At 34.8% G+C, this 15,484-nt stretch overlaps 1 protein-coding gene across 1 annotated transcript; it reads left to right on the top strand.

Annotated features, from left to right (window-relative positions):
* The first annotated feature begins 14,583 nt into the window (after positions 1-14,583).
* LOC11433555 (histone H4) lies at positions 14,584-15,133 on the top strand. The gene has a single exon (XM_003615044.4). The coding sequence runs from the start codon at positions 14,664-14,666 to the stop codon at positions 14,973-14,975; it is 312 nt and encodes a 103-aa protein (XP_003615092.1). The 5' UTR covers positions 14,584-14,663; the 3' UTR covers positions 14,976-15,133.
* Positions 15,134-15,484: the final 351 nt, after the last annotated feature.

Here is a 15,484-nt window from a genome sequence, read left to right as displayed (position 1 = left end):
CAAAACAGCCATGTTTCAGCATCATTTGATATTCAACAAAAACCAGGGCTGCTACATATTGATCCCGTGTTGTCTGTTCCTTCAAGAGGACAATCATCTTCGCCTTGTGCTCATTCCAATGATATCCGTACAGGTGCAGCAAGTAAAATGAAATCAACAAAGGCAGCCTCTTGTGCCAATACACGCAAATCTCATTCAATTTCGGGTCCATGGAGCTCCGAATGGATTAAGGATCGCCACCTTGAAGATGTCGGAGTTGTTTTCTCGCATAAAAGAAAGGAAAAGGTGCTGCAGCAATGACATAAAGCTAACCACAATCCTTCCCTTATTAGCCTTCGACGAATTGCTCGCATGTCGTTCAAAGATCGTCAAAATCTAATTCGTATGCTCAAGAAAACAAAGAAGAAAACAGCAGCCCCATCTTGCTCTTTTGACAGCAAAAATAAAGAATGTTTGGATGCTAAATCCTCTTCAACAACGTCGGGGGAAGATTGGAAAATTTGGCTATCTTTGCGTGATAAATCTAATGGTGGAGGTAAAGATATTGTCGATATTGGTAAGGCAATTAATTTACAATTCAAAGGTGATTGCTCTAATATGTTTCAAGTTCTCTCGCGGCCTAACAAATTAGAGAGGAAGATAATGAAAGGTGACATTGGTGTGGAGGGCAGCCATGCGAATGTTGATGCCTTTTCAGCTGGTTGTTAAATCGTGTTGTGTTGGTTCAGGAGTTGGTGGTCAAAATGAAAATTATTTCTTATAACATCAGAGGCTTGGGGAGTTTCGAGAAAAAAAAGGAAATTCAAAAGATGGTGAAATTTTATCGTCCGTGGATTTTATGTGTTCAAGAAACTAAGTTGGAAATTATTAGTGATTTTTTTTGTTCTTCGCTTTGGGGTAATTCAAATTACGGTTTCTCTTACAAACCATCAGTGGGGGCTTCCGGCGGCATTTTAACTATTTGGGACACTAATGAGGTTGATGTCATGATTACTAGGAGCATGGCTCATGTGGTTATAATTCAAGGTAAAATGTTGAAAAATGGGGCTGATTTTTCTCTTGCAAATGTTTACGCTCCGTGTGAACCCCTTCGGCGTCAGGATGTTTGGAATCAACTTGGATTGGTTATTGGAAATTTTCGTGAATCAAGTTGGTGTGTTTGTGGTGATTTTAATGCTATCCGGTCTCAAGTTGAACGCAAAAGCAGAATAGTGGTTACCTTTGTTGAAGATTATTCTCATTTTAATCAATTCATTGATAGTAATATCCTTTTAGATCTTCCTCTTTGTGGTAGAAATTATACTTGGTTTAGAGGGGATGGCGTCTCTATGAGCCGTCTGATCGCTTTCTTCTTTCAGAAGACTGGTGCGCTTGTTGGCCTACTTTAATGCAACGAGCCTTAAATCGCGGTCTTTCTGATCATTGCCCAATTTTGCTTTCTGTGGATGAAGATAATTGGGGCCCTCGCCCTAGGCGAATGTTGAAGTGTTGGGGTGAATTACCAGGTTACAAACAGTTTGTTAGAGATTATTTGCAATCAATTCATGTTGAGGGATGGGGTGGCTATGTCCTTAAAGAAAAATTGAAGTTGATTAAAGGAATCCTGAATACTTGGCATCAAAATCACACTCAAAACCTTGAAGGTCGTTTAACCAATGTTCAAGATCGTATTGCTTTTCTAGATGCAAAAGGGGAGGATGATGATCTTTTACCGAAAGAAATTGAGGAGCTTCATTCTCTATCAGCAAATTTTCATTCCTTATCACGCATTAACACCAACATGCAATGGCAGAAATCTAGATTAATTTGGTTGAAAGAGGGTGATGCTAACTCTAAGTTTTTTCATAGCATTATGTCCTCTAGGCGGCGAGCAAATTCCATATTTTCTTTATCTGTTGATGACACCACTGTTGAAGGCGTGGAAGGAATTAGGGGACTGGTTTTTAACCATTTCTCTTCTCATTTTCGATCCGTGGCAGCCGAAAGACCTAGCATTGAGAATCTTAATTTTAATATACTTAATGTAGGTCAATGTGGAGAGCTAACCAAACCTTTTACAGTTGAGGAAGTTAAGCAAGCTATTTGGGATTGTGACAGTTTCAAAAGTCCTGGACCAGATGGTGTTAATATGGGTTTTGTTAAAGATTTCTGGCCGGAACTACGCGATGATTTTATGCGCTTTATATCAGATTTTCACAGGAATGGGAAGTTGTCAAAAGGTATCAATAGTACTTTTGTTGCTTTAATTCCAAAAGTTGAGTGTCCTCAGCGCCTGAATGATTTTCGACCAATCTCTATGGTTGGAAGTTTATACAAAGTTCTTTCAAAGGTCCTCTCAAACAGATTGCGAAGTGTTATGTCTAGTGTTATTTCGGAAACCCAATCAGCTTTTATTCACGGTAGACAGATTCTTGACGGCATCCTCATTGCTAATGAGATTGTGGAAGATGTTAAGCGCCTAAAAAAAGATTTGCTCCTATTCAAAGTTGATTTTGAGAAGGCTTTTGACTCTATTGATTGGTTCTACCTGGAAGCAGTTATGAAAAAAATGAATTTTCCAACATTATGGCGCAAGTGGATTATGGAATGCGTTACGGCCTCAACATCTGTTCTTGTTAATGGCAGCCCAACTGATGAATTCAAATTTGAACGGGGGTTGAGGCAAGGTGACCCTCTTTCTCCCTTCCTTTTTTCAATAGCTGCTGAAGGATTGAATGTCATGATGAATGCTTTAGTAGAGGCTGGTCTTTTTTCTGGTTACAAGGTGGGGACTAATAATAATCTTGTTTCCATCACTCATTTACAATTTGCTGATGACACCTTGTTAATTGGGGATCGAAGTTGGGCTAATATTAGAGCTCTGAAAGCTCTTCTCATTCTCTTTGAAGCGACATCTGGTCTCAAGGTGAACTTCCACAAAAGTATGTTAGTTGGTGTTAATATTCATGATTCTTGGTTGGCTGAGGCAGCCTCTGTTCTTCATTGCAAATTGGGCAGATTTCCTTTTCTTTATCTGGGGCTGCCTATAGGTGGTGATCCTCGCAAATTTAAATTTTGGCAACCCTTGATTGACCGTATTAAATCCAGATTATCGGGTTGGAAGAGTAAAAATCTATCATTGGGTGGCCGATTAGTTCTTCTAAAGTCTGTCTTGTCCTCTCTTCCGGTCTACTTTCTTTCCTTCTTCAAAGCTCCCGCAGGTATCATTTACTCTATTGAATCTATTTTTAATTGTTTTTTTTTTTGGGGTTGTGAGGAGGTTAGGAAAATTTCTTGGATTAACTGGGACACTATTTGTTCCAAAAAGGAGGATGGAGGTTTAGGAGTGCGGAGGATTCGGGAGTTTAACTTGGCATTACTTGGTAAATGGTGTTGGCGTATGCGGGTTGAAAATAGGAGTTTGTGGTATAGAGTTTTAGCAGGTAAATATGGGGAGGTAGGAGGTATAATCGCAGAGGATGGGCGATTTAATTTTGTTTGGTGGAATAATTTAATAAATATAAAAAATGGGGCTGGTGTGGGAGGTGGGCGGTGGTTTGATGATAATGTTGGGCGGGAGGTAGGCGACGGTGCTCATACTTTATTTTGGTGGGATCCTTGGATTGATGGATTAGTGTTGAAGAATAGTTTTGGCCGTCTTTTTGATCTTGCTATTAATAAAATGGCAACGGTGGCTGAAATGTATTCGCTTGGGTGGGGAGAAGAGGGGGAAGCTTGGAAGTGGCGGCGTCGTTTGTTTGCTTGGGAGGAGGAGAAGGTGCGGGAGTGTTGTGATATTTTAACTAATATTGTTTTGCAGCCTAATCATTATGACAGGTGGATTTGGCACTTACATGCTTCCAACAATTATAATGTCACAAGTGCTTATAACCATCTGTTAACACCAATCAGCAACAACTTGTCAGCAACTCACACGTCAGAAATTTGGAACAAGGAAGTTCCCCTGAAAATTAGTCTCTTTGCTTGGCGCCTGTTGCGGGATAGATTACCAACAACGGACAATCTAATTAAAAGACACATTTTACTTCCAAATGCTCAGTTATGCGTGGGTGGATGCGGTATGCTGGAGGATGCAAAACATTTATTCCTCTCCTGTGATTTTTTTGGTAAACTTTGGTATTGTATTTCTCATTGGCTTAGTTACCACATAGTGTTTCCTGAACATGTGCCAGACCATTTGCATTAATTTGGCACCTTAGGAGGCTTCTCAAAAAACAATCGCTCCACTTTTCATCTTATATGGTTATCTTGTGTGTGGGTGATTTGGCTTGAAAGGAATGCTCGGGTTTTTCACCAAACAGAAGCTTCGATTAATCAATTGCTAGATAAAGTTAAGCTTCAATCTTACTGGTGGCTGAAAGCTAATCGTCCTAGTTTTGTTTTCTCCTACTATTCTTGGTGGTTAAATCTTTTACCTTGCTTGGGAATTATTATGTAACAGGGTAGCTCTCTTTTTTGGTTTTTCCTGTTTTTGTTCCCCAGATTTCTTTGATTGTATTTGATATTTTTCAGCTGGGTTTTTAGCACTTCTTGTGCTGAAATATTCAGGCGTTCAGTAATATATTCCATTTTAGCTTCTTAAAAAAAAAAAAAAAAAAAAACCATTGAAGCCAAGAAGAACTTTGCATCATTACTTGTGAAATAAAGTACCCATTAAAGAAACGATTACCTGTAAATCAGAAAAACACTTGGAAGACATTCATTGGTCAAATTTACACTAAATTTAGGGAAAATTTGAGAAGCAGACAAATAATAATAACTTCAAAAACCCAGAATTTAAATTTTGGCATGATTGGACTCAACATTTTTAAATGAAATAACTCAAATTACTCAAAAGTTTAACTTATTGCAATATAATCCTAAAGCTTCTTCTTCTCCTTGACGCGGGGGAAGAGTACAAATTGAAAAAGTATGGGAAGAAAAAAATGCATACTTGAAGCTTAAAGGGAAGAGGGAAAGAAGAAAATGAAGAATAGAAGGGATGAAAAACAAATATCGTACTAAAGGCTTTAAGAGAATATTAGTGAGTAGAAGCTCTGAAATTCATGTCCATGTTGTTAGTTGATTGAAGTGGAATCGATTGTTGTTGCCATTGGTCATTTCTATAAGAATGTACAAAATTACTTTATAATCTATTAATTAATAATCAAAGTAATTTTGTGATACTCCAATTACCCTTTGTCCATCACTTCATATGAGTACATGCCCATGGTGGTTTTGGTTACTCAATCGTTTCTTTGCATTCTTATGAAACTTACTTTTCTGAATTTTGTATGACACACATTATATTGACTACAAATGTCTGACACGGGAAATTTTTTACTTCTTCATATTGATTATTTTGGTACAACATGTGTCTATGTGCTACATTAAGCTATGGTTAAGGTTGTGCAACAACCTACTTTTATCTTTGATCTTTATCTCTAATATCTTTGTGATAACATTGGCAAATATGGAATTCAAACTCTCTCTCTCTCCCCTCTCTCTCTCTCTATATATATATATATAAACTTTCTCTCTTACCTCTCTTTAGATCTAGTTTCTTGCTGCCGCGCCTCCCCCTCAATCCAAAACTTGTCTGTTCCGATGATGAGAAGAGGGTGTTTGATTTAAAGGGATGTTTTTTTTTTTCGGGTGAGTAGCAGGCGATGAGTTGTTATGGATTTCGTTTTCACTTTAGTGGTCGTTCGCGATGGAGTTTGACTTAGGTGGTGAAGTTGGATTTGATGGTTGTTGTTCTCATGGGTGTTGAAGGCAGGACTTAGTTAAGTGATGTGTGTATTGATGTCTTTAATGGTGTTTTGTTTAGGTGTTCCGTCTATATACGGCGTCTTTATTTTGTAATCTTTGATTTACTGATCTCTGTTCGTCTTAAGCAGGGATACAATTTTTAATAAATTTTGCGGTTAAAAATAAACATTGTCAAATATGGACTCAAAAGTGGCTTAAAATTTGGGATAGATTGATCTTCTAATTTCAATATATCTATCTGTTGAACTTACGACCCGAGACAACTGGAACCAAAATTTGCTCTAGTTTGTCAAGTTAACAATAATTTACATTGGTTTCTATGTTATTTAGAATGAAAAACCTTTGGAATTCGTAGCTTGAATGATGATTAATAATTAAAGATTCACTAAGCGTAGTCACCATCAAAGGACTTAAATTTGATGGGTTTGGCCATTATAGGTTACAAAAACTACATGAAGTATGATTCTATCATGTACAATGTACATATTATATTCCCTTTTTTCTTGGATGGTAGGATTGTTGCTATTTCATGATATTGTACTGTTGTGTTTGCTTGCTACATGATGCTGCAAGATTAGGGAACTTGATTTTGAGGTATATGAATTCTGTTTTGCATCAATGTAACATCTTTTGAATGTAGCATGTGTCAATTGTTGAAGTGTGCAATTGAATCACTAATTGTAAACATAAAAGGAGGTTTAAGCATCCAAGTGCTTTAGTAGTGTGCAATTGGTTGGTCACAATCTGTGTTTGATGCAAGTATTTGAGAATAGAAAGGTTTTCATTTGTTTATAGTGTAGATTGTAGATGGAAGAAAAGACATAAAGAAAACAAAAGAGAATTATTCAAATCAGTTGTGATATATTTAGACATCCAACAAATCGATCAACACCATTTTACTCGTGTGTCTCAGCCTTATGCAATGTATCAACAACAATTCTCTTTTCTCCATGCTCTCCATCATCTAGCTATTACAATCATCACTTCCCTCTCTTACATCTTCTATATTTACCGCTCTCTAGATGTAAATTGGCATTTGGACGTCCAAACAAAAAAAATCGATGCAAATATACCTTTAAAACTATTTTCTTTCATAGCAATGTTAAACTACCTAAATAAGCCTCAATTCAATGCCAGAAAAAAGCAAAACCCGAATTACAATGAAAAGAACAAAACGATTACAATACCAAAAGTAAAAACAATTGCAAGAAACAACGAGGTATGACAAAAAACCTAGAATCAAAGATAAGAACAATATGATTTCATACTTCACCAAACCAAAATAATAGAGCTATGGTGACGATGACGACACAAAGAGGAAGACAAACAGTGATAGGATGAGAAGACACACAAAAGATTTTAACGTGTTGAGATTAGGTGCTAAATAGTTTAATCATATATGGCTTAATTTTTTTTGTTGAAAATCCTAGGAACTAATTTATTTTGTAGCCGATGACAACACATTTGTATTTTGTAATAATGTATATATTTTGTGATATTTGTATTCCATGATTTATGTTGAGCTTTGTTGGGATTTTAAAACAAATTCTAAATTAGGTAATTACTAGTAACTGATTGGAATTAAACAGGAAACAAATGAAATGATTCTTTTCCCTATAAAAAAAAGCTTAATTGCGCTTTTGGCCCCCTATGTTTCAAGAAGTTGTGATTTTGGCCCCTAACTAATTAAAATACAAAACAGCCCTCTATGTATTGGATCTTTGGCAGTTTTGACCCCCTAACTAATTAAAATACAAAACAGCCCCCTATGTATTGGATCTTTGGCAGTTTTGGCCCCCTAGATCAATTTTGACTCGGTCAACGATGACGTGGCACTTCAAAGCCGCCACGTGTGCATTTTTTTATTAAAAATAAATAAAAAACCACATATAAATTAAAGAATTAAATAAATAAAAAAACAACAACAAATAATTAAAAAAAATAAAAAAGAAAGGAAAAAAAAGAAGGAAATCGTGTTCCAAAATCTGATTCTCCCTCTTCTTCCTTTCATCTCTCTCCAAAACACTGATTCTCTCTCTCCAAAACCCTTTGTTCCAAAATCTTGAAGTTTTATCACCGCCATGGATTTGCTCCCATTGAATCTCTCTCGTATTCGAATTGTAACCAGAAACACGAGGAAGTAAAGTGACATTCTAATTTTTCAAACACAGGTAAACTAGTTGTAGCATTCAGGAATATAGTTGATGAGGAAATATAAATAGAAACTATCATTATACTTTTAATAATGAAAACAGTATGTGATTGTTCTGATTTTTTTTGGGAGATCATCAAATTGATAATACAGGGAGTTCTTATTCATGCATTCAAAGTAACATGTAGGAGTTATTGTGTCTCGAATGAGGAGTTTTAAAACACTTTTTAACTGATTCAAGAATAGATATTCATACTATTAAAGATTATTAAGATATTCTTGCATTATTCATGCTGACATTGATAATATTGTATTTATAACTGCAAATTAACAAATAACTGAGCAATTTATAATAAATATACAGATAGGAAACGACATAGTAAGGGAGGAAAAAAAGAATTTATATGATAAATATATCAGGCTATTGGATTGTTAGGGAACAATGGAGGTGTAATTCAATTCAAGTTATCTATAAGCAACATGCAACTAATATAGCTGCCTTGTTTTGTGCCCTTTATATATGTCAAAGTGCATGTGATATGCTCCTTTTTCTTTTGATAAAAACGAAACTTTCGTTTCGTTCAATAAAACATTATTTCATTATCGTGCTTGCATTGAGCTACTCATCATTTTTCCACTTTTTTCATGCTTCTGTCAATGGAGCAAATTCTTGAATCAGTGTTTTAGAGAGAGATGAGAGGAAGAAGAGCTAGAATCAGATTTTGGAACACAATTTTCTTCTTTTTTATTTTTTTAATTATTTGTTGTTTTTTTTCATTTATTTAATTCTTTAATTTATATGTGGCTTTTTTTATTTATTTTTAATTAAAACAATGCACACGTGGCGGCTTTAAAGTGTCACGTCAGCGTTGACCGAGTCAAAATTGGTTTAGGGGGCCAAAACTGTCAAAGATCCAATACATAGGGGATGTTTTGTATTTTAATTAGTTAGGGGGCCAAAACTGTCAAAAATCCAATACATAGTGGGCTGTTTTGTATTTTAATTAGTTAGAGATCTAAAATCGTAACTTCTTAAAATATAGGAGGTCAAAAGTGCAATTAAACCTTTAAAAATGAAATGATTCTTTAGTCAAACAAATAAATGAATCTTTTATGGTCAAAATTAATTGATTAGAATCACATTGACTTAGAAAAATAATAAATGTTCATTAGGCCAATAACCGCTACATTTTTTTTGAGAGCCCAATAACCGCTACATGTACTATAGAATGAAAGAGCTATCATTTGTTTATGAGAAATGCTTTTTAGTATGGAAGTATCGCCACAAATTTTCACGGATAGATCCACGCGCTGCAAAAATGGTAACACCATCCAACACTTTGACTTATCATGTACATCACCACTTTATTGTTTTTTCTATGTCTTCTCTTCATCTCTCTCCTTTGATCCGTTCTTTTTACAAACACATCTTCTCCATTGTTTAATTTCTCTCAATTGTCCAAATTACTCCCTTTCTTTTCTCAACTTCAGTTTTCACAATCTTCATTCACAACAAAAAAACATAAAAGTTAATTATTATTTTTTTTCCAAAAAATGAAACCCATTTTAACATTACTGTAGTCATCGGATCAAACACAACAAATAATTTAAATTCTCCCCTCAAAACAACAAATAATTTCAATTCAAGTGAATGTTACTTTACAATGAGAATTATTCATAATCTGGGTTTAACAGTGAGTAATTATTTTCATATAAATTAACCCTGTGTGGAAGAACTGGGAAAGTAGAAAAATGAGGTCATATATGGGTAATAGGTTAGAAGAGAGAGGACATAACATTGGATTAGATGAAACATTGTTATCAACACATGCAAGAAGATGAAATTTGAGACATAGATGGACGAAGAATTAGAATTGTTAATGAGATAGGATAAGGATTGAACTGAATGTGAAGGTTATGAGGAAGATGAAGGTGACATGGGAAGATATGGACAATGTTGTTATGAGAGAAAAAAAAAGGTTTGAACTGAATGTGAGAATAGAAGGTGGGTGAGTTTATGACTCCCAGAGTCATTAACCGAATGAGAGGTTGTGACTCGTTTGTTTAAGATTGTTTATAATTTTCACGCACGTGTCCGTGAAAATTCGTGGTGAAACTCATGTACCAAATAGCAGTTCTCTTTGTTTATATTGTAAGATTGTAGATAGATTTAGGGGTGTTCATGGGTTGGGTCAACAAAAAAAAAACCGTCAAACCCATCCAAAAAAATCTAAAAAAAGTGGGTTGGGTTGGGTGATTGGGTGGATATGGTTTTAAAAAATGATAAACTCACAAAAAATTACGGGTTTTGGGTAAAACCATACCCAGACCCAATAAACTCACTTACCCAATAATGTTCATATTTTTATTTTCATTTTCATAGGGAGGAAGGAGAATAACAAAAATTTTGGTTATAATCTTTCTTTAAATAAAATGGTTATAAATCAAGTCTAATTTCAAAAATTAACACAACAAATCCTCTATATTGAAAATTAAAGTCTAATTTCTTAAATTGACAAAACACATCCTCTATATTGAAAATCAAAACATGATATAGTTGCAAATTATGATCTTGCACTTTTTAGTTATTTTGATGTTAAAGCAATTTTACGTCATCCAACTTTAGTTTGTTGTAAGTATTTTATGATGAAATTTGTTATTTAATTTTTTTTTGAAAGAGAAATTTATTATTTAATATAAAAACTTATTATTTTATAATGCTAAAATATAGTGAAATAGGTTACACAATTTTTTTAAGAAAATAAAAAAGTTGAATAATTTTTATGAGAAAAGATACGAGGACGCATCATTTAGTAATATTAACACAAAAAAAAAAAAATCGGGTAACCATAAACCAACCCAAACCAAACTGAAAACTAGTGGGTTTGTCCAAACCCACCCATTAATATAATGGATGGACTTTTTACCGCATCCAAACCGGAGTATATTATATGGTCGGGTCTTGGGTTTAGCCAAACCCAATCCAAACCCACCCACGAACACCCCTGGATAGATTAAAGGGTCATGTTAACTGGGGTTCTCGGGACACTAATTAAGGAAGTAAAAATAGTAATTTTTCATAAAAACAACAACTTTTTGACTTTCATAAAGTTGAATATTTTACTTTTCACCACTTCCCAATGTAAAATTTTTATATTAGTTTTTCTTAATTAGTGCCCTAGAAACACGTGTTAACATTTTCATAGATTAAAAAAGGGTCTTGTTAACAAGTGCCCTAAGGATATTGTTTAAGGAACCCACAAAAGAAAAACATGTATTGAAAATATAAATTAAACACTTGTTAAAATCATACTCGTACAATTTCTAATACAAAAATTGCTACTTTTATATGCTTAAAGAATGTTCTTATGACACTTGTTGACGTTTTTTATTAAAAAATAGATGCAACCTGTAACACCCCGTTTTCCCAACAACATAAATATAAAAGTAAATCAGAGTTTAACACCTAACGGGCATGCTACACTGCTTTTCAAAAATCCATAAATAGAATAAAGTACTATTTATTAAATTCAACTTTGATAAAATATCAGTTCATTGCAGCGGAAAGTATTTTTCAATGTTAAAACAACTTCCAATAACCCTTGGCACATGGCCTCAACCAAATATCTTTAAAGATAAAAATCCACATTCAACAAGTTCATAATGACACATAAGGAATGAAAACATGACAACAAATTCCCATCCCGTTACGTATCAGAGCCCTAGGACACATGAGCCACCACTTCAGTTACCTTTCAATACCTGCAAGTTACCCATACGAAGGGCAACAATTCCAAGCAGAAGGGGTGAGATTCACAAACAATAATAATAGGTATATAAATCATCAACTTAATTAAATAACATAATTAACAACATTTATCCAATAATAATATTCATACTTCTACAATTTTAATAACACTTACTAATCTAATCAACAACAACGACACATCAGTATTTATCAACAACTATAACAGCTCATTCAACAACACTCCACTCGGCAACATCTACGACAACAACTCTCTTAACAACAGCAACAACGTGGTACTATTTTCAACGGGTTGAATGACTAAGCATTCCGGGGCATAAGCCCCCAACAATTTCAATGACAAGGCATTCCAGGGCATGAGCCCTCAACGATTTGAATGACATAGCATTTCAGGGCATGAGCCCTCAACGATTTGAATGACATAGCATTCCAGGGCATGAGCCCTCCACCGTGCCCTAATCATGAAGGACTCAACTTGTGTATATCAGCATACAACTCAACTACGGCAACGACAACATAGGCAACGACAACGACCGTGCACAATAACTATAACTCACTCCCCAACTTGGTCAACATCAACAACCTATGACTCCGTTTCTTATAACGACAACTCACAACTTACAACCGAACCAACACATTGTATATTCTAATTGAATGCAGTTAAGTATAAACCAGCATTCATCAACAATCATAATCAATCAACAGCAACGCAACAGTATACAACAGCGTGATATAACAGTATCTTATGCAATTCAACGATGTCTAACATTTTCTCACAATCAAGTAATACTTATACAAGTTTATCATATTAATAACCTCAATTCGTCATAACCAGCTTCTCATATCATCATTTATATCCTATACATCTTTCATTGTTATCCCAAAGTTCAACCCACAACTACTCGTGCGACAAAACCACGAGAAACCTACACACGGCAGTCTGTCAAGCACTAGCTCGCGAGGCGAGAGCCTCTACTCGCCACGGCGAGTTAGGGTAAAACGCTCAAGGATTCATTCTGTCTCATTCCCGAGTTCAATCTCATTCTAAAACTTTGCCTAATCATTAAGGTACATGTTCAGGCCCTCATAAACATCCAAGGTTAAACTCACAGCTCAAAAATGCGAAATTGTGCAAGCTCTCTGCCCACACTCGCTACGGCGAGCTGCGAAATGCAACTCGCGAGGCGAACAACTCCTGCTCGCGAGGCGAGCGATGATCTTCATCACTCGCTACGGCGAGGTTCATCACTCGGGAGGCGAGCGATGAATAACAGTACGGCCAGATTACAGTTTTTCTCAAAAATTCACCCAAACCCATTGTTCTAACCTTAAAACTGATTCTAAACATCAATATATGAAACATCTAAGGTCTGTTCATCATTTCTACATCAATTCACCCTAATTCCATCATTTAATCATCAATTCTCATCATAACCCTAATTCCCAATTCTCCAAATTTATTCATAACTTTTGTTAAAACATAATCAGAATCATATACACTAAAATTAATGTAAGTTAGCCTCACCCTTACCTTAGATAATCGAAATCGCAGCCCTTCTTGGTTCTCTTCCCTTTTTCTTGACTTTTCTTCCTTTTCTCTGTTGTACGTAAAAACTGCTTCCCCCTTCTATTTTCTAATTCTTTAATAAATATAATCTCCCAATATTCACTTTACTCCCTCTAAATTTACTTAATTCTCGTATAACCCCCAAACTCCAATTAAATCCTATTTCTCACCTATTCTATTAAATAATAAAATAGTCATTTAATAAAATATACCACACCACAAAATCAACGTAAATCATTTAAAAATCATATAAAAGACTTTAAATCAACTAAAAATAATTAAATAAAAATGGGGCGTTACACAACCAAATTGAGTAAATAGTCAATTACCCCCTGAAATTGTAATTTTCGTCAATTACCCCCTTGAAATTAACAAAACTTCAATTACCCCCCTGAAATTGCACAACGTTGATCAATTTACCCCATCCGTTAGATTTTTCTGTTAGTTAACATGACGTTTTGCAAATACCCCCCTGAAGTTTTGTACTCATGTGCAAAATGCCCCATGAACTTGAAAATTTATATATTTTTTTCTTATCCTTAAAAGTGACTGCATTATCACTGAATTGTGGAACATATTAGCTAAGTTTTGACGGTATACAAAGGAATGGTAATAATATTATATTATGTATATTTCATTATGTTTTTTTAAGAGAATAAAAAAACATGATAGCCACCATCCTTTTGATCTCTAATGGGGTTAAGGACAACTTGAAAAAGAAAAAACAACATTTGATGTTGAAACAAAGAAATACTTTTATGTTTGTTTTGTAAATATTCTTGAGTTTTGAATATTATTGTAGGGTTTACCAAATACTGCAAATTTGTTCTACAATACTGTCAATATATGGTTGTATATCGTCAAAACTTAGTTAATATACTCCACAATTCAGTGATAATGCAATCACTTTTAAGGATAAGAAAACAAAATATAAATTTTTAAGTTTAGGGGACATTTTGCACATAAATGCAAAACTTCAGGAGGGTATTTGCAAAACGTTATGTTGACTAACATAAATATTTGACGCAGGGGTAAATTGATTAACGTTGTGCAATTTTAAAAGGATAATTGAAGTTTTGCTAATTTCAGAGGGGTAATTGACTATTTACTCAACCAAATTTTATTTTGGAGATAAACCTGAGCGGTAAGTGATAGTACTTCAAAATTGCTCAGCGCCATTCCGAAAATTGAAAACCACGCTGGCGATCCGCGTGACACCCTTTCCAGCCAATCATTTGTAATCCAACGGTTCATATCATCGAATATGTCCTTCACACGGATCACCACCCAATCCAACGGCAAATCATTTATCTTCTCAAATTCTATATAACAAACCCTCATACACATCGAAACAGAACCAACCAACAACAACTACAACACACTAAAATCGAAATTTCGAAGCTCGAAACAAGATCTTGCAATCAACAATGTCAGGAAGAGGAAAAGGAGGAAAGGGTTTAGGAAAGGGTGGTGCAAAGCGTCATCGCAAAGTTCTTCGAGATAACATTCAGGGAATTACCAAACCCGCGATTCGTCGTCTTGCAAGGCGTGGTGGTGTAAAACGTATCAGTGGTCTGATCTATGAAGAAACTCGTGGTGTTCTCAAGATATTTCTTGAGAATGTTATTCGTGATGCTGTCACTTACACTGAACATGCTCGTCGCAAAACAGTTACTGCTATGGATGTTGTTTATGCGCTCAAGAGGCAAGGAAGGACCCTTTATGGTTTTGGGGGTTAGGTTAGGGTATTGTTAATTAGTAGTAAGAAAAGTGAATTAGTAATTAGTCGTTATAGCTTGTTGAATCTTTTAGTACTGTATCACTTTTCTAACTCTTGCCAATATATAATTGTTCCTTTCGTCTTTGTTAATTTATTGAATTTTAAATCTCTGATTCAGTACTCCTTTTTATTTATTTATTTATTTATTTATTTATTTTTTATCCATTTGTAATTACTCTTTGTTAAAATATTATCACAAATTGTTGATTTCTTGTGTGTTTGTGATTATCCTATTAGCGCCCGGCTCTTGCTGTTGAGAAAGATGTTGTTTGAACCTGTTAAGGTTAATCAATTTTTGAATGGTAAATTAGTAATGATGAACATTAAAATTGAATCTGTTAATTTTAATCACAAGGCACTTGAAAAACAAAAATAAGGGGAATTGGCTGCGAGTTTATGTGTTGTCCAAAATCATTATTGTCATCAATGTTGATTCCTGTTCTGATCAAATTCCGATAGCGACACAGA

This window comes from Medicago truncatula, chromosome 5 (assembly GCF_003473485.1).
Source record: "Medicago truncatula cultivar Jemalong A17 chromosome 5, MtrunA17r5.0-ANR, whole genome shotgun sequence".
In the NCBI taxonomy this organism is placed as follows: domain Eukaryota; kingdom Viridiplantae; phylum Streptophyta; class Magnoliopsida; order Fabales; family Fabaceae; genus Medicago; species Medicago truncatula.
This window is presented reverse-complemented; position numbering and strand designations above follow the sequence as displayed.

What these genes read in the sequence shown, in the direction of transcription:
- LOC11433555 (XM_003615044.4), top strand. Translation starts at nt 14,664, where the DNA reads ATGTCAGGAAGAGGAAAAGGAGGAAAGGGTTTAGGAAAGGGTGGTGCA.